The sequence below is a fragment of the Syngnathoides biaculeatus genome, chromosome 16, assembly GCF_019802595.1.
Source record: "Syngnathoides biaculeatus isolate LvHL_M chromosome 16, ASM1980259v1, whole genome shotgun sequence".
Lineage (NCBI taxonomy): Eukaryota > Metazoa > Chordata > Actinopteri > Syngnathiformes > Syngnathidae > Syngnathoides > Syngnathoides biaculeatus.
This window is the reverse complement of record NC_084655.1, coordinates 8,534,744-8,559,907: the sequence shown is the minus strand read 5'-3', so window position 1 is coordinate 8,559,907 and position 25,164 is coordinate 8,534,744. Positions and strand designations below refer to the sequence as shown.

The following is a 25,164-nucleotide window of genomic DNA, read 5'->3' as shown; positions in this document are numbered from 1 at the left end:
CAGACAGTTATAATTGCAGCCATTTGCTAAAATCATTTAACGTCATCTCCCCCCCCCCCCCCCCCTTATTAATGTACACACAACACTCCCTATTGACACAAAGAACAGAAGTGTTGAAATCTTTTGAGACTAATTAACAATGACAAATTGAAATATCACACTCTTTGACACTCATATATTTAACTAAGATGCTGTCCAGTTCTTATGATCATCCTGGAGATGGTTCTACACCTTCATTGGAATCCATTTGTGGATTGGAGTTGAAAGCCGCACCCCTATCTATAAAAGTCCTTTCAGTTTACAGTGCATGTCAGAGCAAATGAGAATCAAGGAGGTCAAAGGAGCTGCCTGAAGAGCTCAGAGACAAAAATGTGGCAAGGCACAGATCTAGCCAAGGTTCCCCCTCCCCTCTAAAACAAATCTGCTGCACTTAAGGTACCTAAGACCACAATGGCCTCAATAATCCTCCTGCCTTTTTTTTTTCATTAATAACATACTAAAAATCATGCATTTCATGACAGTGGACCTTTAATTGGCAGTGTCACCAATCACTGTTTTGACATACTGTAAGTGTCACTGTCTATTTTCTGATGATGTTGTTTTTAGTTGTGGTTTTTCCAAGTCCATCTCTACTTCCTGACTGGCTGCCATTCAATGATTAGGCTCCAACATTTGGTTAAGTCTGGTCGGACCGCCTTCGTAATAAGTGCCTCTGAACAAGATCCGATATTTGTCTTCTCACGGGAGTCCAACTATTTCCCGATGGAATAACAACAATGCATAAAAAAATGGAAGACTATCAAAATGTAATAATCTCTTAGAGAAAATGGAAATACTCCTTTGCTTGCAGTTCTTTAAATCCTGTCTTTATCACTAACGGAAGTCTTGCTATCTTAATGGAAACATACAATGCCAAACGGCAATGATCAGGTGATTGAAATTAGCATCCATCTTTTGGTAACACCGACATTTGATTTAACATCACACACAAATATTACTTTTAGTTTTACAATTAGGTGTCAGGAGGCTCTTCTTCCTGTAAATTACGTTGCATGTCTTCAAGTAGACGTCCCGGTATCTTGTGGCACTGAAGCGTTTTTACCCTTTTATAATAGCTTGTGACGTTATGGCGTGACTTAAAATACGCACATAAAATTTCAAAAGGCTATTGATGTGTCATTCTAAGCTTATTTCACAGTTGAGAAGGATGAGTTGGTGAGGAAATGGCTTCCATTGGCCAAAAGCAGAGGATTACGCTTACATAAACACTCTTGTTTCACTTATTAAGTGCGCTTACATAATAATTGTTATTGCACCATCTGGGAATGACGTCACTTCCAAGCAACAGTCACTATTGCTATTAATGCAGATAAAATTCAATACGTGTTACCTTTAACTTTCCCACCCCAGATATTATTAAGCAATCGCATATCAACAGGCACATTTCTGGGCTAACTCGTACAACCAGCTGTAAAAATAACAAAACTGTGATGTAATAAATCTGCCAGTGAGAGAAAGGTGAGACGAGATTTAATGTCGCCATGACAATATTTGAAGTCGACTTGAAATTACTTTGAAGTGACTTATTTTCATCATGATAATATTGTATTTCATCACGATAATGTCAATTGCATCCTCGGGTCTTTAAATGCTGTCGTGATGACTTCAAATCTCATCTCATATTTTTTCCTCTCACTATCTGACCCGAATACACCGTCGAACAAAATAATCCATCCATCCATTTTTCTTAGCCGGTTATCCTCACGAGGGTCACAGGGAGTGCTGGAGCCTATCTCAGCTGTCAACGGGGAGGAGGCGGGGTACATCCTGATCTGGGTGCCAGCCAATCGAAAGGCACATCGAGACAAACAGCCGCACTCACAATCACACCTAGGGGCAATTTAGAGAGTCCAAATCAATATTGCATGTGCTTGTGATGTGAGAGGAAACCAGAGTGCCCAGAGAAAAAAACCCACCCAGGCACAGGGACAACATGCAAACTCCACACAGGCAGTACTGGGGTAGAACCAGGGACCTCAGAACTTTGGGGCCAACATCTATCTATCTATCTATCTATCTATATCTATCTATCTATCTATCTATCTATCTATCTATCTATCTCTATCTATCTATCTATCTATCTATCTATCTATCTATCTATCTATCTATCTATCTATCTATCTATCTATCTATCTATCCAGTCTGTCTGTCTGTCTGTCTGGCTCCCTTCTGGCTGTTGATTGGCTCAATGTGCTGTCGATAAGGTACTGTCGCTGTACGCATGCGTAGTAAAGCACGAGGCTGTCTGGGCGGGCGTGGTTCGACTTTCGAAGCGACTTGGCCGGCCTCCTTTACTCTCTCGCTGGGATTCTTTGCCTTCCTCAGGCTCTCTTATCATGGATCTTTCTACCTCAGAGGCGTAGCGGCCAGTGAACAGTGATCTCGATCCAGGATGTTATGGCGGAAAAGACTAAAATGATGCCCTGAAGCTGCAGTGAAAGTTAGCGGCTAGGTAGCCTGTAGCCGGCGAGCTCATGCTAATGAAGTGTTTTGGTTTCAGTTCAGAATAATTGTTTCCTACCTCATTTTTATGAACTGAAATCATCTTTTTTTGTGTGTGTGCTGCTATGGAACACTAGACGCTGACATGAAGAGGGTGATCAGTTTCCACAGGTGAGTGAGAAAAGTGAACATCTATCAGATTGACAGATCTGCTGTCATCCAAATGAAATGCCCACGATCTCTCTGGCTGACGTCATTAAACCTCAACTGGATAATTACGTGAAGGCAACAGGAAATATTTGACGAATACCGAGAAAGTGAGTGGAAGGGTTTCATTCAGACTAAAGTTGTGCTTTGCCGCCGTCAGGGTTGGCTTCAGTTATGCGAAGATTTCTCTGCATGGCATGCTCTAGCAAAAAGTTGACAGAACCAAATATTTTTTTCATTTTGATTTAGCAATCTGAAATTTGGCAAGTCTGACACAAGTTTACCAAAAAAAAAAAAAATGTCATGATTGAAAAAAGACGGGAAGCCTGTCATTTTTGGTTGAACCAGACATTTCATTCAGCCCTACAAATAAGCCAAATTTACACTAAAAGTCAGCTATTTCAGTTTAAAGTTTTGAAATGTGATTTATTTGCATTGGTTAATCGGTCCAAAACACATGAAATGTGTGGTGAAAGTCCACCCGCCCTCACGCGCGCACACACACACACACACGCACGGTATCAGCTGGTACTTGAGCCAAACACGTCACTGAGCTATTAAGTGTGTCGAGGTTCAAGGCTGCGTGCCTCCTTTTCTCATTTGAATACATAATTAATATAAATCACACATCAAAACATTGCTTAGTTCATTGTAATGGTATATTAGTTTGTTACTACTCATCCTCACATGCAGTTGTTTGCCATACAAAGAGGCGCACCATTTGTACTTTGTTCTATAGTGCATATAAAATATGTATTAGTGATTATATAGACTGTTCATACATAGAGTGCCGATTTAAAGTGGTACCTTGACATACGGGCTTGTTCTGCAACCACGCTCGTAATTCAAATTACTTGTATATCAAATCATCTTTCAATATTGAAATGAATGGAAATGCCATTCTATTTTCCAAGCCGCTTATCCTCACAAGGGTCGTAGGAGTGCCGAGCTAACTTTAGGCGAAAGGCGGATTACACCCAGAACTGGTTGCCAGTCAGTCGCAGTATTGCTTCATTAAAACATTGACATTACCTTGAAGCAATAAAAGAATAACATCAAAAAATAGATTAAAAGAATCAAACAGTTTATGCATCATGATGTCATGCTTTAATTCAATGGCCATTGTGGCGCTCCTTCAAATGTCTTGTTCAGCAGGTGAGACTACAATATAGACATACGGATACACATAGAGACACTCACAACTACTCAGTAAGCTACACTAGTATTAGTTGTTCTACAAAGACGATAAAGAATATATGGCTGTGAGTATTGTTATCTTGTATGTCTGTGTTCCTGACTTGTGTGTTCAAATTAGAGTTGTTTAAAGTTTTATGAGCACAGCATTATAAATGCTAGTTTTGTTAGCTCAATAGTTTTTCCCCCAAATTGTGTTACCATTAAGCTAGAAGACAAGATATGTTAAATAGAAAATTTTACAGTAAACTTCAACTTTGAGTGAAAACGCAATGGTGTCCTTTACCTTATACACTTGTGAAATTTGCTTTCATCATCTAGAGTTGGAGTAGTTGGAGATTTTTGCCCAAAAAAACAAACAAACAAAAAAAAACCCACTGCTGAGCAGTAGCTCATAACTCAGACACAAAAGTTCAGAGATTCTTAAGTAGAACTGTAGTTGTTTTTGCCACATACAGTACTGCTAATTATTGTGAATGCTCTTCACTTCCACTTCTGCACAATTACTGCCTATTTATATATTGTTTAGAACCTCGATAGAACGAACTAATGCAGGTTTTTGGGGTATAGCCAATTGTCTGTTACATCAAAGTACTTATTTTTGAGGCCATGCGCACCAATATTACTTTAAAGTACAATGTTTTACATTATATGTTTTCTTACTTTCTAACACATCCAGTATCTTATTATAAGTATGTATTTTTTAAATATCTTTAAATTGTTTGAAAGTTTCACATTTGCTCCAAACTTCCCATACCAGCGTGCTTGGTCATGGGGACATTCTTGACACACAGTACTCACATAGTTGAGTCCCTTTCATTTTCTTCAAGAAATTAGTGTCCTTTGTAGTTCCATATTGCTTGTCAAAGGCGAACAGCTTAACCAAAAATATCATGTTGCTGTACTGTTTTATTCTCCTCAGTATTAAGGCCACAGCCATGCCATTTTTGGATAGAACCATCATGATATGGCTGCCACATTCAACATGGGCGCCACAGAGACATGGGAAGCACGTCTTTTGGAATTGGATGTAGCCAGATTGTACGTGTGACCCGGAAATGTCTCAGTCCCATTCTCTACCTGCTTTACGCCAGTTAACAACGGCGGCCAATTCCGGTGCTGACACTTTGTCTTCAGCAGTTTAAGTGATGAATGAAAACTACTTTTGAACACTTGGCGTAGTCCCGGAGTTCTGTTTTAGCCGATATCCGGGGTTTGTTTTTTCAGGGTTCCACTGCACTGCTTTACATGTCAAGTTTTGTTTGGCTTTATACAACACTGCTGACTATCTTTTGAATGATCCTTTTGTGAATGTTTTTGATGTTCAGATTTATGAACAGACGGCCCTCCGCTAACTGTCGCTACCAGCCCACCTGCTACGAGCACGCCGCTAACTGCTACACGCATGCAGTGAGTAACTTTCTGCCAATTTTATTTTTTTTTAAGTTTTGGCCTGGTCTTTTTATATTTTTTTTGAAAATTATTATTATTCTGTGTTATAAAATAAATAAACAAACAAACAAAAATAAAGGTACCGTATTTTCGTGGCCATAGGGCGCACCATATTAAAAGGCACAGTCTCAGTTGTGGGTGCAATTTCCATATTTAACACATATAAAAGGCGCACCGTATTATTAGGAGCAGGCATGGTAATGCTCATGCGACAGTAAGGTACAATTGTACCTTTATTTTTGAAAACAGAAAAAAAAGGTAATGCTTTATTTGCCCCCACTACAACCGGTGGAAGCAAGTCGCCGGTCAACACGCCATCCTCAGCCACGGTGTCACACCAAACCAAAATCTTGACACCACAGCAAACAGGACAGCACAACCAGCAGACAACAAAACAACCAAAACGATGAGCAGAGAAATAATTTACAAAAACATGCACTTCAAACGCTATTTACATATATGTTTAGCGCCACAAAACATACAGCTATAGAGCGACACTAGCTTAAAACATCTGGTAGCATGCATGTACGCTATTTAAAGCTTGGCTGGCTGAGCATGTGTACTTATTCTGACATCTATACAAGGTCACATCTGAAGGTCCCCCCATCTTTTGTGACTGTATAGTTCTTGATCGCGCCCGCCCTGTTGGGGATGGCCCTGCTGCACCGGCTGTCAGCCACCAACTGGCAGTGCGTGACGGCGTGGGTGTACGGCCTGGGCCTCAGCGCCCTGTTCCTCATCTCCACCGTCTTCCATGTTGTCACATGGAAGAAGAGTCACATGAGGTGAGGCTGCCGTTGAGATATTGTTTTTTTTTTTTTTTTTGAACATTTTCTTGTGGTGTATATTTTTAAAATTGGGGTGTTAAGTCATTTTGAACTGGTGTTGCAGGGAGGTGGAGCACTGCTTCCACATGTGCGACCGAGTTGTCATCTACGTCTTCATTGCTGCCTCCTACACGCCGTGGTATGCATGAGGTGCCACACACACACACACACACACACACACACACACACACACACACACACCCATCCTTTTCCTCTTTTTCCTCCTCCTCTTCTATCTTCTTCTCCACCTTTTCTTTCCTCCTCACCTTTCTCGTCTTGCAATTCCTCTTCCTTCATTCTCGTCTTCCTACGCTCTTTCTCTCCTTTCCCTGCCTTTCTCCTTCCTCATTCATTCCCTCAACTTTGCTTTCTGTACATTCTCCTCTTATTCACTTCCTTCTTCTTCCTTTTATTTTCTCCTCCTCTTCATCTTGATCCTCTTTCTTACCTTCTTCTTCCTCTTTCTCCTGCGCTTCTGACCGAATACGTGTTATCGTGGCGCGTGTTTAGGTTGAACCTCCGCGAGCTGGGCCCCGTGGCGTGTCACATGCGTTGGTTTGTGTGGCTGATGGCAGCCGGCGGAACGTTCTACGTGTTCAACTACCACGAAAAGTCAGATGAAGCGCACTCTCCTCAAAACAACTTTGATCATTCGTCATCAATGACTTGTGAACATTGCCTATTGTGTTGTAGGTACAAAGTGGTGGAGCTGACCTTCTACCTGACTATGGGCTTCCTCCCGGCGTCCGTCGTCACCTCCATGGTCAGTTCCGCAACGATCCCAAAATCAGAGTTCTATTTCATCCCTACTGACCAATAGAAAGCAGTATACTCCTATAAATTATGGAATATATTCTTTGCGCATGCTAGGGTTGAGCACCATTTGAATTTGAGCAGTTCTGATTCCAGTTTTTCATTTCATTTCCGATTGCAAACAATTCTTGATTCCAATTCTTGTAGAAGGCTGGGTCAAAAGCACTGCATCGTTTAAATAGTGTGTGTGCAAATTTGGAACTTCAGGTTTCTTAACAGCCCAGAGCGGAGACGAAAACGAATGAACATTTGTCTCTGGGGTATTTATAACCAGAATCAATATCAAGCTTATGAACTAAAAGGCAAAGTACTGCGGAAAGGGATATATGAACACCCGATCTCGTCAGATCTCGGAAGCTAAGCGGGTTTGGCCCTGGTTAGTACTTGGATGGGAGACCGCATGGGAATACTAAGTGCTGTAAGCTTCTCTCCCCTGCTAAAATGCAGAGGGATTGCATCAGGAAGGGCATCCAGCGTAAAACTGTGCCAAACAAATCTGCGTTCATCTAAGATGACACGCTGTGGTGACCCCTAACGGGACAAGCAGAAAGGAAAAGAAGAAGATTGGTTGTTTATTGCACTTGTTTAAATCATCCATCAATTTTCTACCGCTTTTCCGAGGTAGGGTCGTGGGGGTAGTAGCTTTAGCAGTTATGTCCATACTTCACTTTCCTAGGGCACTTCATCTAGCTCTTGGGGGGGGGGGGGGAGATCCTGAGGCGTTTTCACACTTGCCGAGAGACATAATCCCTCGATCGTTTCCTGAGTCATCCCCGGGGATCTCCTCCCGGTGGAACATGCCTGGAACACCTCACCAGTGAGGCGTCTGGATGAGATGCCCCCACCACCTCATCTGGCTCCTCTCAATGTGGAGGAGCACCAGCTGTGGACTCTGAGCCCCTCCCGGATGACAAAGCTTCCCGCCCTATTTCTAAGGGAGAGCCAGCACATCATCCAGAGGAAACTCATTTTCGCCACCTGTATCAGGGATCTTGTTCTTTCGCTCTGAGGTGAGGGTAGTAATGTAAATCAATCCTTAAATCAAGAGGTTTGCCTTTCTGCTTAGCTTTTCGTTTACAATAACCGCACCAATACAAAGTTCGGATTACTTTATGCGCTTCACCGATCCGCCTGTTGTTTGATTCTTCCCTCACTTGTGAACAAGACCCTAAAATACTTGAACTAATTCACTTGGGGCAGGATCTTATCCCCAACCCTTTTCTGACTGAGGACCATGGTCTCAGATTTGGAGGTGCTGATTCTCACTGCGAACCGCCCCAATGGGAGTTGGAGATCATGGCTTGATGAAGCCAACAGAAGCAGGGATGCAATACTGAGGCCACCAATCCGGACCCCCTCTACAATTCAGCTGCGCTAAGAGATTCTGCCCATAAATTATGAACAGAATCAGGGAAGTCCAACTCTCACCAGAAACTTATATCCCGCAATGCGGAACAAACTCTGACACCAGTCGTACAGGGACCGAACAGCCTGTAGAAGAGGGTTCAATACCCCATACTCCCGAAACACCCCCACAGGACTCCTTAACTAATTAACAAATTGATTAGTTGTGGATGAATTATTGCATAACTCGTTTTAAAGCAGGCTTTTGTTTTGAAATTGTTGCCCAGTCTCAAGTGGGTTGTCACTGCGCCGTAGTGCATCATAATGAGTGTCACCTGGTGATTGTGCATTTGTGGCCGCAGAACACGACGGAGGGTTTCCCGGAGCTGGCGTGTGGCGGCGCCCTCTACTGCGTGGGTGTGTTTTTCTTCAAGAGCGACGGCGTCATTCCGTTCGCCCACGCCATCTGGCACATCTTCGTGGCGATGGCGGCCGGCGTGCACTACTACGCCATCTGGAAGTACCTCTACACTCCGCTCGCCGGCGACGACCGCGACGCACTGGTTCAATACTGAGCCGACGGCCCCTGCGACTGCCTCAAACGAGAAAAAATGTTTACCGCTTTCTTACACGATTGTTATTAACGCCGACTTTTCTATACACTCTGTCATTCCGTGGCAAGGTGACCAATCATGCTGAGGAAAAACACCTACGTGGGACTTCACTAAGTTAGCGCACCTGATAGCGGGTTGCGCTAACCTCTGGGCAAAGAAAAGATCATTCCGAGCTGTTTCTTTGTCTGGATATTTCAAAATGGCCGTTCCACACCCTGGCAACCAATCACCTGCTGTGAAAAACAATGAACAATTCCCACATGGGAGCTTGGTTGGTTATCACATTGGGTTTAAAAAAATAAAAAGCCTGTTAGTCATTTCTTTGTCTGGAGATTTCAAAATGGCCACCAATCAAACATGATCAAGAAAGGTTTGTTAGCACAGCACAGTTTGGGGAAAAAAAAAATCAATATCTGAGCTGATTGTTTTTCTAGATATCTCTAAATGGCAGGTGACCAGTCATACGTCCTTCCCCTGTGGCAGTTTGGCTTGTCGCTGGGCAGCAAAAAGAAGGCTGAACTCGTGAGGCTTTTGTTCGTCTGGATGTTTCAAAATGGCCATTCTGCATCACAGTGACCAATCACTTGCTGGGAAATGTTGCCTAGCACATCACTTGGCAGGGTGTGCCAACCTTCTGAGCTGTGTTTAAAAAAAAAAAAATAAAAATTCCAATGGCCATTCCACTGCCCACAGAAAAATGGACTTCCTGAGAGGACTTTGGGTTGAGGGGGGGGAGACTTTTTCTTGGGGGTGTGAGTTAAATTTGAAGCGTTGGCGCCTCCTGTTGGTGTTTTCTGGCTTTTGGAAGAATGATATCAGTGTTGAATATTTAATTTATTCCACATCCTGCTCATACACTGAATTCTCCATGTACTAGTGCACTCTTTATGCTCACTGGTAATGGAGTTTTGTGCACTGGTAGAACGTCATGGTATGTAATTCTTACTGATGAACTACTTTGCTACAAAAAGTTAAAAAGCCCTACGGGTCACACGCTAGCGCCTTCCTTATCGAGGATCTGGACTAGATACTCAAACAGCTCATTAATTTTGTATCCTTTATATACAGCTCAAAATAGCTTAAAGGCCATGTACTGGTCAACTTGATTGAGTGCTTAATTGTCTTACTAGTGAGGAGAAAGACCATACTAGTACATAGACAACTTGGTGCACTAGTATACAAAAACCATTTGTTCCTTGTTGGGCAAAACTGCACTAGTTAACTGAGTTAATGAACACTAATACAATGGTATTCAGCTGGTCAATATCTACTTGTGTGCACTAGTGTTGCCATCTGCACACTCTAGTGTGCACACTGGTGTGCATATGGCAACCAGTGCCCAGTTCTGCCCAACTCGTCAAGTGGTTGTTCTGCTCGTGTGCTCAATTTTCTTGGCAGTTAGCACAAAAAGCATTTGAGTGCGCTGGGAGGATGTGGAATAAACACTCAAGGAGTTTTTAAGATTTAATGAGTGGTCAAGTTTGTCACATCGATGTCACTTGTTGTGTGTGTTTTTTAAATTCCTGGCCTTCCCACTGCCGTATTCTCTCTGTGGTGCTACTTTCTTCTCTAAATTAAAAGCATATCAACCAAACAAGACCTCAGGTCAAGCATCTTTTATTTTCATTCTCTGCTATTTTTTTTTTTTTTTTTGGAAAATATCTAAAGAGTGGTGGCACGATGGCGCAGCTGTAAAGCATTGGCCTCAGTTCTGAGGACTTGGATTCAATCCTGGCCCTGCCTGTGTAGAGTTTACATGTTCTCCCAACACCTGCGTGGGTTTTTGAGCACGCCCGTTTCCTCCCCAATCCATCCCCAAAAACATCCATTAATTGGAGACTCTAAAATTGCCCCTAGGTGTGATTGTGAGTGCGACTGTTGTCTGTCTCCGTGTGCCCTGCGATTGGCTGGCAACTAGTTCAGGGTGTACCGTGCCACCTGGCTAATGACAGCTGGGATTGGCTCCGGCACTCCCCCTGTGGGGATCAGCAGCTATGAAAATGGATGGATGGATGGATATCTAAAGAGTTCTCAGGTATTCTTAACTGTCAGGCCTTGTTTGATTTTACAAATCTTTCATAACTAAAATAACAGCGGCTTGGCTTCAGAACAACTCTGACTGTTCTTGAATGGCCCAGATCAAGACCTGACTTAAACCAAATTGAGAAGCTCAGAAGATACCCGAAAATAGGTTTCCACCAACGTTCACCATCCAACCTGACAGAACTGAAGAACATCTGCAAGGATTGGCAGAGGATCCTCAAATCCAGGTGTGAAAAACGTGTTGCATCATTCCCCCCAAAACTCATGGTTATAGTAGCCCACATTACATTCGACTAAATACTCCCCAAAATATTTTTTTCAATATTAGGCACTGTGAGTAGATCGTAGGGAAGAAAACAACTTGAATGATTTTAGCAAATGGCTGTAATATAAAAAGTGAAAAAATTTAGGGGGTCTGAATAGTTTCAATGTTGCTGTGTTCCACCACTGAAATTGAAAAACAAAAATTTATCAAATCTGATTGGCGCTTTCAAAATGGCAAATTCCCCCTTTTTTTAAATTAGAAGAGTCAATGAGTAAATAAAAGGTATTCAGTATATTACTGAAATATTGAAAAAGCTGAAGCTGTAAATGACCAGATTATTTAAAAAAAAAAAAAACATTCCAAAATGTTACCATCTTTGTTTCAACATTTTTTTTTAAAGGCAGCATTGCACTAATAAAAGCGAAGCCTTTTTTTGTGTGTGTCTGTAAAAGCTTCACTGTTGTGTTGGCAGGCAGAAAATGAGTCCACCCTGCTGTTGCCATAGAAGCACTCATTGATGTTTGGTCCATTTCCGTGGCGACGGCATCGATGATGATGTCACATCGGGAAGGACGGCGAGGAGCAGATGAACCTCAACACACTTGCAAAATTAATAAATGAGATGTTTCCTGTTTTCTCCCTCGGGAAAGTCACGTGGTGGCCCGTCTGCTTGGATGACATCACGGCGGCGAGTATGCGGTCTCTTAGATGACCGTCATGTCATGATGCAATGCCAACAACAACAACAAAAAATGTACATTTTCAATTAGACTTTTCTTTAATTGAAAAATATGACATATTTCCCTCATGTTTACTACAGTGCGTTAAAATAGTTGGATATAAGATAAGAGGCGACACGGTGGTGCAGCTGTAAAGCGTTAACCTCACAATTCTGAGGACCTGGGTTCAAACCTGGCCCCTCCTGTTTGACGTTTGCACGTTCTCCCCGCGCCTGCGTGGGTTTCCTCCAGGCACTCCAGTTTTTGTCCCATATGACAAAAACATGGATTAATTGTAGACTCTAAATTGCCAATAGGTGTGATTGTGAGTGCGGCTGTTTGTCTTGATGTGCCCTGCAATTGACTGGAATCAGTTCTGGGTGTATCCCGCTTTCTGCCCGATAACAGCTGGGATAGGCTCCAGCACTCCCTGCAACCCTTGTGAGGATAAGCGGGTGAGAAAATGGATGGATTGATGGTTTGTTATGGAACTGGACTAATGATGTAATATACTAAAAGTCAACAGGTGGTGCTATAGCTGCCTACCCAGTGCCCATAGGAAAAAAAAAAAAAAAAAAGACCCTTGTATTGTTGTAATCTTTAATAATATTCTGGATCTCTTGTGCCTTTAAAATACATATTAAGTAAATGTATAGGAAAAATACTGTACAAAACAACAACATATAGATTTATAGGTTTTATATATAAGCATCTCTTGTAACCAATATATCATCTCTGTAAGCGATTGGTTTGGTCTGCGACAAACTGGACGCGGTCGGCCACCCCTACAGAAAACAAAAAAAAAAAAAAAAAAAAAAAAACTTTCCTTCTTTTACATTCATGCCACCATCTTGTTGGCCTGACGGGCGGTGGCGGCGGCAATTATGCAGACACTAACGGGTCGAGGGAGGGGCTCTACCACATGGGATGGGGTGAAAGGTCAGGGGTCAGAGGGGTCCATGCTATGTTTAATACAAGCAGAAAAAAATCAACTGCAAAAAAATAAAAAAAATCAAAGAAAGGGGTAAAGGATGAAATCATGCTGGAAAAACGGCAATTGAAATGAGGGCAGAACAATGTAGAAAGACGATTATGAACTACGCTTTAGTGCACAAATTGATGAGGAAGAGGAGGATGTGTGTTGTCGGACAATCTAAACTGAGATCATTGTGACAAAACATCCAGAGAAGGTTAAAAAACAAAACAAAACAGTGTCGTCAGGGGGTACGTCCTCATCGTGATGGCTTTAACGCTGGGGTTGGGTTTTGGAGTCAAAATGGGAGGGTGGGAAAAAAATGAAGCTCCTTTCACACTGAACAGCAAAGATGGCTGCCTGACTTTGTGCGTGAAAGATAAAAATAAATACTAATAGTTCACAATATTGTGTGAAATACGCAAACTTTTTGCGTGCGTTTCTTTAAGTCCAGTAGTTGTCACTAGCACACTTTCAAACTGTGGTAAATCAAAAAAATGACGTTTCTGCTCAATACGGACCGCTAACGCCAACATGATGCTAACCCCAAAGCAATGTGCTCCTCTGCAAAGTCACTTTTGCTTTTTTTTTTTTTTTGCTGTCATGAATTAAATGTAGTGAGAGTTGCAAATTTCCAGGATTTTCACAGGTGGAAACTTTGCACGGGAACGTCATATCCATAAAGAAAGCGCAACGATCCAACAATTGACTAAATTGAAGGTTGCCTCTTGTAAAAAGTTTTTGCATAATCCAGATTGCAAACAGGATAAACATTTATTAGTTAGTTGGATGTTTTGGAGGTACGAGACGTCAGTTGGGGCAGTATTTTTGCCTTGCGTTGCCAAAATAAAATGAGTTTTTGAGCCAGTTTCAGCTATACCCCATTGGAGTGAACTGAAACTAAATTTGGGCAATAAAAGCTCTCTTATTTTAATTGACAAATTTGCAATATTTCCAAAATCTCCAAGCTTCACTCCTCTCAAACGTTATCCTGAAATTTGCCAGACATTTTCCAGAATTTTAAAGGAATAGTTCCAGACATGTAGCTGACATTTTCCCAGGAACTTACAGAACAGTTTCTCCAAATGCACTGAAAATGAGCCCCAAATTCCCTGAAAGCTACCAAAAATGTCTGTCTTTTTGCAAGCCTGATTGCAATTTCGGGGCAGCTTTGCAAAGACATAATGTCGTGCTTTGTCGTGTTTTCTGTGAAAGTTCAGAATCGTACACTCCATAGGCAGTGTGAAAGGGGCTTTCATGTGTGTACGTGTGTGTCTGTTGGGGGGGGCAGGAGGGTGATGACGACATAGTCCTTAAAGGGAGGTCTGGCTGGGGTTGGGGGCCGAGGGGAGAGGGTGTCTGATTACAGGGGCCCGTGCCTGGCCTGGTATTTGGCCACGACGTTCTTGCAGCGTCCGAGCTCTTTGCGCAGGTCGGCCACCTCCAGGCGCAGCGCGGCGTTCTCCTTCTCCAGGAATCCGGCGCGGATGGCGATCTGGTTCTCTTTGAGCCGCCGCGCGTCCCGCGACCGCTTGGCCGCCACGTTGTTCTTTCTGCGCCGTGCCCAGTACTTGTCATCCTGCGGCGAAAGATAACCACAATTCGGCGTGTCAGTACTGTACATTGCAATATCAAATGGGGGGGGGGGGGGGACTGTCAATATTCCCGAGTGCTTTCCTTCAGGATGAAATGGTATTTTGTACTGTTTGATTTTGAATAAATGAACAGAAAAAACAACCTTGAGGTCTTCAGGTATGAAGACCTTTCGGGCCTTCTTGATCATGGGCTGCGGCTTGAGCTCCTCAGGCGAGAACTTGTGTTTGCGCGGGTCGAACACGGCCTGTCCCGGCACGCTCGACAGCGCCAGGTCAGCTGGGTCGGGCTCGTAGCTCAGCGCCACCTGGATGGACTCCGGGTCGATGGGGCTGGGCGTGTCGCGCGAAGATGACGATGCCGCAGCTGGAAGTGGAAATGGATGGGAAATTACAGCCGTGCCTCGAGCGCCCAGACGGCGGCGCCGTCGCTCCATTTTTTGTTTTGACTTGAGTGTTGGTCGAAACTCGTTTTGTTTCAGGAAGTTGACCGACTTAAACAAACAGCAGCTTCTGCTTTTGTTTGTTGTGTGCTTGCTAAGCAGCGTGTATGTGCAAAGTGTGTGTCTGCTGTGTTTGCATCGTGTGTATTGTGTCCATCTAGTTTTCGTGTGTATTGCGTGTCATCTGCAGGTTGTGTGTGAGCACATGTTGCGCATTTATGAGAATGCCTGCGCTATACTGCCTGTATGTTTGTGTTGTGTGTCTTCGTGAACGTACCGTATGTTTAGTGTGTGTATTAATATGCTTGTTTGTGTTTAACATGAGTGTTTGTGGGTGTGTTTAACGCATGTAGGCACATGTATATGTTGCAGTCTTTTAGGAGTGTGTTTTCGCATGTTGTGCCTAAGTATAGTGTGTGTGTGTCCATGCAGTACACCGTGTATACGCGATATGAGTACTATGTGTTGTTTGTGTGAGTGTTGTACTATAGTTCCAAATATGTTTTGTTGATTTTGTTCTTTGAATTGTGATTCTCGTGCGACTGATGGACACATGCTTCATTTTGTGTACTAATTAAATAGAACCTCTAGTATACATTTGAAATGTTCCGTGAATGCTTGCATGAAAATTGCACCCGTTCAGTACCTCCGGCGAGATTAATGACTACTAGAAACAAACAGTGGTGTTGTTGTGGAGTCAGACAGAAACATTGGTGTGCACGTGACACACGCACGCCCGAGTCCATGTGAGCAAGCACAAGCTGTGCTGGGCGAGCGAGAGAGAGAGAGAGAGAGAGAGAGAGAGAGAGAGCGAGAGAGAGAGAGAGAGAGAGAAGGCTGAAAGCAAAAGCAAGAAAGTGTGCGAGAGGACGAGGCGGAGTCCCGCCAGCCGCACATGGCGTCTGCATGTGTAGCTCACATGGAGCAGCACGCCCAAGGGAAGCAAAGCGCACGATACGCGCACGATACACGCAGGGCGTCAGATGCGCCAGCACCTGGCGTTAGACGACACCCGCCGTGAAAACACAACAAGCTGTTCCGGCCACTTCCTGTCATCTTCTTGTCTTTTCACATTTAAAGTATTTTTTAAAAAACAAATAGCAACCCCACCAACCCCCCCCCCACCTCACTCACACACACACACACACACACCAGTCCTTTTCAAAACGTTAGCAATTACAAATTTCAATTATATTAATATTCAACCCTGTGCTTGTGTTTTTGTTGCCGAGCAACCTCATATAGCGTCAGTGAATACCCTACTGAAAATTACATTGAATAATCAAGTATTTGGCTAAACTACATTTTTTCTTGAATAAAGTCCAATTATGAAAAAAAAAATGATTGCTTTCCATTTTTATAGAGTCAATACTTTTGGTTGAATAAATTGACATAGTAAGCGAACTAGAAACATTTTTACTGAGCCAATTTGAATCCCAAATAACTTTCAGTTTACAAAAATAAAATAAAACTTAACATAATATCAATTAACAGCCTTTGTGCAACTTCATTTGAGCTGCTAACCATTTATTGTGCAGTAAGGTCAAGCTGACAAGAAATAGCACAAATATTATTTACGGTACAACAAGTTTTGGAAGTGTTCAAACTAAAATGATGAACCCTTTAGACCACCAAAACTCACCTGGACCGCTTTACTCATTTTTTGGCTCTCTTTGACCACCATTGTCACATTTTTCACCTAAAAGGCCTCAAAATGGAGCCACTTACAGAGCAGATGCTAGCGTGACTGCCCATGTCACAACAGTGCCCACACTGGGGAAGTAACATCACTGTTGTAATGATGGGTTATACTGCCCTTATAAAGTTGAACTAGCCACAAATTTTCAGGGTAGTAATAACTAAGTGATATGTGGTAAGAATTTACATCGTCAATCCCACTGATTTGTGCGAACCCTTTTCCTCGTCTCGGGTCGCACTCTTGACCCCCCCACACACATACATTTTTCTTCTCTATTCGTCGTTACCATATTCTCAGGTCACTCCCTGGACGTGGACCCGTTGTCGCCCATACGTCCCTTGTGCTCCATAAAGAAACGATTCACTGAGGCACATACAATTCAATTACATTTTTCTTTTCTTACTCGAAGTTCTCAAAATACCACAGTACTCATTACAGGCCTACCCACAATGCATTGGGCTTTGAAATCAAAATCGTAAAATCAAAACGTCCATAAATAATCAAATCTTTCATCAGGATATTAAATTCATGCCTGTCTTCACCAATTCTAAGAAAGTCATTTTTCATCATCAAAATGGATTTCAAGCCTCTTCGAAAAGAGCTCTTTATGTAACTTAAACGTCTCAGTCGCCATGGCAACACCAACAATGACTCAAATTCCTGCTATGAATTTATTCTGTTTGTGTGTCTCTCTCTCACAAACACGCACGCATACACTCGCACACACAAACAGTTCCAGAATGCAAAAAAACTACACATTAGTGTATTCTGTGATTTTTCTTTTTTAAGTCATAGTTTGTATTGAGCAACAAGAAAGTTGCGCTCAGCTGTCAGAATTCAAGTGGGAAAAACTCGATAATCTCGTTCATTTGCGCAAGCGTGCGACAACACGTGTCATAAAAGGTCACTGACTACTTGGGACCGAGGTACAGCTCCAAAGTCCATAAGCTGTCAATCAAACACTCTCTCTCTCTCTCTCTCTCTCTCTCTCTCTCTCACACACACACACACACACACCACACACACACACACACACACGTTAAATGCACACACAGACACTCTGAGCCTCAAACACATCTTCTCGCTCACACTTTTTCCCTCTCACACTCATAATCAACACACAAGGTCAAAGTCTACACACACACACACAATTTTAAATTTCACTCCCAGTGACGGCTGTTGAATTCCGAAATCCGTGTTAAAATGGAGTAGTGGCTGTGTTAAACGCCCACACACTCAGTAACTTCATCTCATCAATGCATACTCAGATGCACACTCTCACACGACACTTCCATGTGCACTCTCACAAATATTTTCTCTCACACACACACGCAACCGGACTCCGGCACACTGAACTAAACCGCTGCCGTTTCCATCAAAAGTGCATCAAGCCGTGCCAGCGCCCAATTGCAATAAAGCAGGAAGTCCGGACAGGTGTTTGCGGTCGTTACCTGTGGAGTTGGGGCTGCGCAAACACGTCTGCTGCTGTTGCTGCAGCGGCATGACGGGGTGCACCGAGGTGGTGGCGCGGCTGCTCAGGTCCACCACTGAGGGGGCAGCCGGGGGCTGGGGGGCCTGGGGGGCCTGGGAGGGAGGCGGCGCCACCTGCTGCTGCTGCTGGTCGCTTTGCGCCGTGTTGGCAGGAATGCCGTTCTCGGACAGGAACTCCTCCAGGTCCATGTACTCCAGCTGGAAGTTGTCGCCGTCGTACGGCAGGGTCTTGTCCCACAGAGTCGGCCCCAGGAAGGCCGACTGCGGAGGGTTGGCTGCGCCGCTCTCATCCTCAAGTTTCTTCTCCTTGTCCTTCTCTTTGCCAAAGTCTGAAAGACAAAAAAAAAAGCCATTTAAAACGAATTCCTGAGTGGTTCCTAATAGAAACTTACAAGGAAAAAAAAGTTACAACGATCAATGCAGATTCTGGTAAAGATGTCAAAAAATCTCAAGGACCCATGCACCAAATGGAGCAGGAAGTCCACCATTTTCAGTTGAAGCAACCATTTGGGCCTTGCAAGCTCTTGGAGCATGAAGGCAAATTAGACCCCAACATGAGTTTCACTGATCAACCGCTAAAAATGGGGTGTATGGATTAATATTACATCACAACTGTAGTATAATTAGACTATTTATTACTTGACACACACAACATCTTCATTTTCCATTTTTTTTGTTTTTATAATTACAATCCAATTCATCAACACTGCTACTATATTGTTAGCAGTTTAATTTTATTAATGACTGTATTAGTAAATATTGCGACTGCAAATATTCAATTTCCCTCATGGGATGAATTAAGTATCGCTCTGTTTCTAGATCAATCCATCACTACAAAAGGAAACATTTTTATCATGACTGCAGACTAATTTTCCAAAGCAAACAGAACAATGTTTTCTGTGTGCTTTAAACAGCAGATTTAAAGATTATGTGTATTTTTTTTCAATGCATAATGAAGGCCTTCATTTTGGCAAATCACATTTAAGATTTTTTTTCCAGGCTTTGCAAAAAGAATCACTAATTCTGCACTAAACAATTCTCAATTCATGAACTAGGATACATTTGAATCCCGCGTACATGGCGGAAATGTGGAATTCTCCGAAGACGCCTGCCAATTTCATTTAGTAGAGTACAAGAGGTACAGAACGGAAAGTCGTGGACAGGTTTGACAGGTTTAGTATTAGGATTATCACGTAAATTTTAACAAGCAACTGTGAGTCTCTTCGAGAAAAATATTGTTGCTTTAAGACCAAAAAGGAATGCATTCCAGATATGACACCATAAAAATCATTGAGTTTAACCCCTCCCATTTTAAAAAAATAATGCATTTAAAAAAAAATGTTGAAAACTCATACTGTATCTAGATTTAGTAGTAAATGGACTAAACTTACAATTGTATTTATTATTTGGATTATTTCATTTTACAGGTGACGAAAACAAATACATCTCCAAGAAAATAAAACATTACATAAGAAAGACAAAGTCAAATAAATCTGGACCATTTTTGCAATTGCAATGCTGAAATATGATGAACTCTCCTCCAGTGATCTAAATCATAACGATGCACCTGCAGATTCCAATTTAGTTAAAAAAAAACAAAAAAACAAAAAAAAAACAATCAAAGGCAGTTTTCGAAATACTCCCTAGTGTCTGTTCTACCTCTCTACCGCTCCCAGCTGAAGGTGACTGCAAAATTGAGCCATACATTCGTGCTCACTATTACTCCCACCCACAAAGTTTAAGTGCCAAATGTGGATATTAAATCTCCACAAGAAAATGAATCAAGAAAGGGGAAAAAAAATTCTTAAGAGTACTTATGTTTGATATGAAACAGCAAGTGGTCAACAATATTTTATAAACAGATGAAGCAAAAATAGAGCTTTTCAAGCACTGCACAAAAAAAAAATATAGACGGTGCAACGAAACTTTTAAGGAAGATGATACCCTGCCAATACCGGCGTGGTTGAGGATTTCTAATCCTGCGACATCCACTTCTGGACCCCTTGATTAGATCACGGGGAGAATGAAATAAGAACATGATCAAGAGATTTGACAGCAAAATGTCTTAACCAGAATAAAACAAAAAAAAAAATGCGATCATGGGTCCTCTAGCAAGCACAAAAGAATAGTGAAAGGGGTGTGGTTTGGGGGGGCATGAATGAATCCTGATCTCAGTCTGATTGGGGGTACAATCTGCCAATGGGGGTGAGAACCCTGCAAATGTTTAACAGCTTGAACAAACTGCAAAAGGGAGGAAATAAAAAAGGTTATCGAGACATTCAAGAAACGTTTGGAGAATGTCAAAAGCGTGTGCAACCAAATATTAAGGATATTGCCGAACATCCTGTTTTCTGATTTGTTTTCCTAGAAATGACAATATCCATGTTGAGGGGGGAAAAACAATCTGTGTTAAATTACTTTGGACCACCAATAAAAAGATCCTGTTGATCTACGTTTGATAGATTTCCATTGATTTCTGCAAACATTACACAGGTTATGGTAAAAAATGGAGGCATGGCAATAATGGTGAGCACAAAAGACCAAGAAAAGAATTGAAACAACAACAAAAAAAACTTCTTCCTCTGAAAAAACGACAGCTACCTTAATGCTAACACTTAATGAGAAAAATCTGACAGGGTTATTAGAATCGATGTTACAGTTATGCTAAATATTCATGCAACTGCTACTTTAACAGCAGAACATACAACAACTCATAAGTATTCATTCTCTCTACTCTGGGAACTGGGGCTGCAACTAACTATTATTTTAAAAATCAATTAATCTGTCGGTTATTTTTCTTCTAGGGGTATCGTGATCCGATATCTGTCCGATGTCAACAAAATACTATCGTATCAATCTTGATCTAAAATCTCGGATTTATACAAGTGGTCCATTGCATGTTCTGCTCCAGCACTTCTAACTAGAATAGCTTGACAACAACAGCTAGCTAAGGTGCTAATGTAGTACCAACATGTAAGAGTGAAAGTTGCTTGCTCAAACCAGTTTATTAAACTAAACTCACGTAACAAGAATAACAACTATTGAACGTTGAAATATATCATAGTCTTCGTTTCCCTCTTCATTTTTCTTTGCAGAAAAAAAAAAAATCACTAGCTCAAAGCCAATACACAATGAATGACAAAACTAGCTCAGGAAAATTAGTATTGAACTTTTGGTGTTGCCACAGTGTGTCATCTCAGATGAACACACATATACGTTTGGCACAATTTTTACACCGGATGACCTTCCTGACGCAACCCTTCTCAAGGAGTGGAGGCCCCAGTGGGATACGAACCCACAACCCCTGGTTTACCAAACCAGTGCTCTAACCACTGAGCTATGGGGGCTCTTCTTAAAACAATGAGTATTGGTACATAAAGGCTACATAACCATATACAACAATACCACCACTCCGGCATATATTCTTTAAACTCTGAAAACCGAGTCATAATCAGAATGTCCAAGATCGTGCCTACTTCAACTTTGATGCTGTATGCACAGTATCTCATTGCATGGATGACACTGCCCCTCAGAGGCCAAGACAGGCACAGCAGGAATGGCGAATGTCAATAAATGTAAACCCCAAGTTCAAAAGTGTATTGCTGCACATGGAAAAAGAAAATAATGTTCCCACCACATAACGACAGCAAAAATAAACAGAATTGAAATTTATTTTGCACTTTAAAATATTATTTGTATTTAACATTTACACGTTTTTTAAAATTCATTTTCTATTTAATCAGTTCACATGTAGTATATGATTGCGTTTTAGTTAAGTGGTGGTTATGTTGCAATTTAAATATATATTTAGTTATCGGATTTATTGAAGTTATTTTTCAGGATTATTTTCGTCAACTGTAGTACAATGGTATATTTAAGATTACATGACTGAATTTATTGGTTAATAATAAATGGGTCAATGTTTTTCATCCCAACTCTTGATAACTGTTTATCATTCTTTGAGCAATAAAACTTCATCAAATCTTTTGTAAAAATTCCATACCACAAATTACGTGTGGGCGGCACGGTAGAGCAGCTGGTAAAATGTTAGCCTCACAGTTCTGAGGTCTGGGTTCAATCCTGCACCCGTCTGAGTGTAGTTTGCACGTTCTCCCTATGCCTGTGTGGGTTTTCTCTGGGGACTCCATTTTCCTCCCACATCCCAAAAACTTGTAACATTAATTGGACGCTCTAAATTGCCCCTCGGTGTGACTGTGACTGCGGCTGTGTCTGTCTCTATGTCCCCTGCGATTGGCTGGCAACCAGTTCAGGCTGTACCCCACATCCTGCCTGTTGACAGCTGGTATAGGGTCCAGCACTCCCCGCGACCCTCGTGAGGATAAGCGGCAAAGAAATGGATGGATGATATTGGCTCAGACCGTTAACGGCATCGGACAAAATTATTGGCTGCAATATCGTTGAAAAATCAGTCTGCTTTCATGGAGGACAGAAATGTTGAGAGATAGAAACTTTACATCAAACAATGTGTCTAAATAATTATTCCATCCATCCATTTTCTGAGTCGGTTATCCTCACAAGGGTCGCAGCTATCTTTGGGCAAGAGGCAGGGTACACCTTGAATTTATTGCCAGCCAATCACAGGGCACATATCAACAATCGCTCGCACTCACATTTACATCGGCGGGGAATTTTGAGACTTCAATTAACTTACAAAGTGCCCGAGAAAAAAACAAACAAACGGGCACAGAGAGAAGATGCAAACTCCACACAGGCCAGATTGGATTTGAACCTGCAACCTCTGGATCGATTATCAAAATTAGAAGATGTCGAATAATTTGCGAGCTTTGTCGTCGATTATTTGAATAACCGCAACTGGTAATTATTGGCATAATGTAGCATTACACTGAAGGCACACAACTCTAAATTCAGATTTGCCCGTTTACTGTGAAAACCCATAAAACACATCAATTGCTAAAAAAAATTATGCTTCAATATAGTGGAGCCCAAAAGGCTTCATCAACACAATACAAGGATGATGACTGGCTAGACACAGCAACTTTGTGTTAACAAACGAAAGATGACCATGCCAACCTGCAGAAAGCTTTGTTTTGTGAGTGTGGAGGGGGGAGGGGATTCCAAATTAATGCAGAACTTTAAAGTGGGTCACAGTGCAAGTTGACACTCTATTGTGCTGTGTTACAAACTCACACAATTAGATGTGATCATTACCACATCTTGAACGTGTGAACAGTTCATATCTCATGACAATGAATTTTTCATTTGCTTTCATTAAATACATTTTAATTATATTTTTATTTAATTTATTTATTTTAAATCAACTTTTCCCTGTCCGTCTATATTTAGCTATTTTTCCAATCCCTCGAGCAACAATTTTCTCCTCAAAACAATTTGAAAACAAGACAACATGGGAGGAAAGATAATCACAATCGTGCTGAACATTGCCAATACATGATCGTGTTCACATACTGTAAATATTTTGACAAAAGGGGGGGGGGTAAAAATCCAATTAATTTAAAGTTTGTAAAAATTATTTCAGAGAAAATGCTGGGAGGAAAGGAAAAAAAAAAAATCGGGAATTTTTTTTGCCGTCAGGAGAAATAAAGTGAAACCTAGAAGGGGAGGAACTAAGCAAAAGTTGTTTTGGATGTCAATATTTACGTTTTCTTAAGGTGAAGTTGAAGAATAAAAATATGAAATTGGATTGCTCTAGGGAAAAATAAAGATTTTAGTATTATTTCAGTCTTTTTCTGACTTGCACGTCAATCACTTGAAGAAATGTCAAATTGATAATAATATCTAAAACAGAGGAATGGAAAATTGAAAAACTGAATTGACCTTTCTTCCTTACACAGTATAATTCAGACATAGTGTACGCTTTAATTGAATACAAATGTTACATTGTGGAAAACTTTGCTTTTGTAAGTTTTTTTTCTTCTGAGGATTCGAGCGTGATGCGCCACCCATGGGTGACATGAAGAATCAACGTAATCGCCATTAAGACGACGGCTTAAAGGTTAGCGACTTCCTAAAAAAAAAAACGGTACTAACACATGCACAAGCGTGTCATTTGTAACGAGCACTGTTAATGAAAATCATATTTATATCAAAATAAGGAGCAAAACACGTGTCGTTTTTAGCTCGCGCGTCACCCGTCAAACACGGAGCCGAGTAAACCATCCTCTTGTTTTTCTTTTCTTTGCGTCGCCCTGAACTCATGAATTGCATTCTTGCTAATATTTTCTTCGCCCGAAGATGGGAGCAAATCAGAAGATGTGTTACGTGTGTGCATGCGAGCTGTCAAACGAGCACACAAACCAGTTCAAACTGGAGAACAATCTCGACGCTTCGAGCGAGGGTTTAAAAAAAAAAGTGGATAAAAAAAAAAAAAGAGTCAAAAAATACCGTCGTCGTGGTGGAAAGGCAACTTGAGCGGGTTCTCCAGCAGTGACTTTAGCACGCCGTGAGTCGGCTGCAGGAAAGTTGTGTTGACGGGAAGAGGTCTGGCCATTTTCTCCAAATGTCGTCGACCGAAACAAAGTTCGCAGAAACGTCCAAGAAATCCCGGTGGTGCGGCCCGGGGGGGGGACTCGCAGGCGCTGGAAGGGGGTGGGGGGGAGGCGAGCTAGCTGGCTGTCGTAGAGGTTGGCAGGCAGGCGGCGGACTGGAGGCGGAGGGCGGAGGCAGCTCGGATTTGACGGAGGTAGACAGCGCACCACTCCTCCCTCCCTCCCAGCTCCGTTCAGACCTTCACACGACGTCCATGTGCGGAAAGCGAGGCCGCTGACGTCACCACCAAGGAGGGCGGGGCGAGGGGCGACACCTTCATGGGACATGGGAAAACGCACGATAAGTTGCATTCACAAACAATACGAAATGTAAAGGTCATACCGTGAAGCGATGGAATATACACAAACACGGAATTGCCTTTTCGCTCAAATATTATGGAGAAGTATTTGGATTTAAAATATTTTATTAATGGTATTTTTTGAATTACTGTTTGCATA

At 42.0% G+C, this 25,164-nt stretch overlaps 2 protein-coding genes across 6 annotated transcripts; one reads left to right on the top strand and one right to left on the bottom strand.

Annotated features, from left to right (window-relative positions):
- The first annotated feature begins 2,282 nt into the window (after nt 1-2,282).
- On the top strand, nt 2,283-10,001 carry mmd (monocyte to macrophage differentiation-associated). Of its 5 annotated transcripts, none has more exons than XM_061847201.1 (7): nt 2,283-2,512; nt 2,640-2,673; nt 5,232-5,313; nt 5,980-6,140; nt 6,247-6,321; nt 6,693-6,945; nt 8,702-10,001. In XM_061847201.1, the coding sequence occupies exons 2-7, from the start codon at nt 2,648-2,650 to the stop codon at nt 8,912-8,914; spliced, it is 810 nt and encodes a 269-aa protein (XP_061703185.1). In that variant the 5' UTR covers nt 2,283-2,512; nt 2,640-2,647; the 3' UTR covers nt 8,915-10,001. The 5 variants fall into 5 exon arrangements, with proteins under 5 accessions (XP_061703185.1, XP_061703184.1, XP_061703188.1 ...); XM_061847204.1 differs by having other exon boundaries at nt 2,287-2,673; nt 6,693-6,794; nt 6,876-6,945; XM_061847200.1 differs by having other exon boundaries at nt 2,284-2,673.
- Nucleotides 10,002-12,544: 2,543 nt separating this feature from the next.
- Nucleotides 12,545-24,929, bottom strand: hlfa (HLF transcription factor, PAR bZIP family member a). The gene is made up of 4 exons (XM_061846986.1): nt 24,563-24,929; nt 18,139-18,507; nt 14,692-14,912; nt 12,545-14,532 (listed from the first exon to the last, which is right to left on the bottom strand). Exons 1-4 carry the CDS (start codon nt 24,666-24,668, stop codon nt 14,317-14,319), a joined length of 912 nt encoding a protein of 303 aa, XP_061702970.1. The 5' UTR covers nt 24,669-24,929; the 3' UTR covers nt 12,545-14,316.
- Between the last annotated feature and the right edge of the window lie 235 nt (nt 24,930-25,164).

What these genes read in the sequence shown, in the direction of transcription:
- mmd (XM_061847201.1), top strand. Translation starts at nt 2,648, where the DNA reads ATGAAGAGGGTGATCAGTTTCCACAG. An exon ending in AGGGTGATCAGTTTCCACAG is followed by an intron (nt 2,674 to 5,231) that starts GTGAGTGAGAAA and finishes TTTGATGTTCAG; the next exon opens with ATTTATGAACAGACGGCCCT. An exon ending in GCTGCCTCCTACACGCCGTG is followed by an intron (nt 6,322 to 6,692) that starts GTATGCATGAGG and finishes GCGCGTGTTTAG; the next exon opens with GTTGAACCTCCGCGAGCTGG.
- hlfa (XM_061846986.1), bottom strand. Translation starts at nt 24,668, where the DNA reads ATGGCCAGACCTCTTCCCGTCAACACAACTTTCCTGCAGCCGACTCAC. An exon ending in GCGCAGCCCCAACTCCACAG is followed by an intron (nt 14,913 to 18,138) that starts GTAACGACCGCA and finishes TTCCACTTCCAG; the next exon opens with CTGCGGCATCGTCATCTTCG. An exon ending in TCATACCTGAAGACCTCAAG is followed by an intron (nt 14,533 to 14,691) that starts GTTGTTTTTTCT and finishes CTTTCGCCGCAG; the next exon opens with GATGACAAGTACTGGGCACG.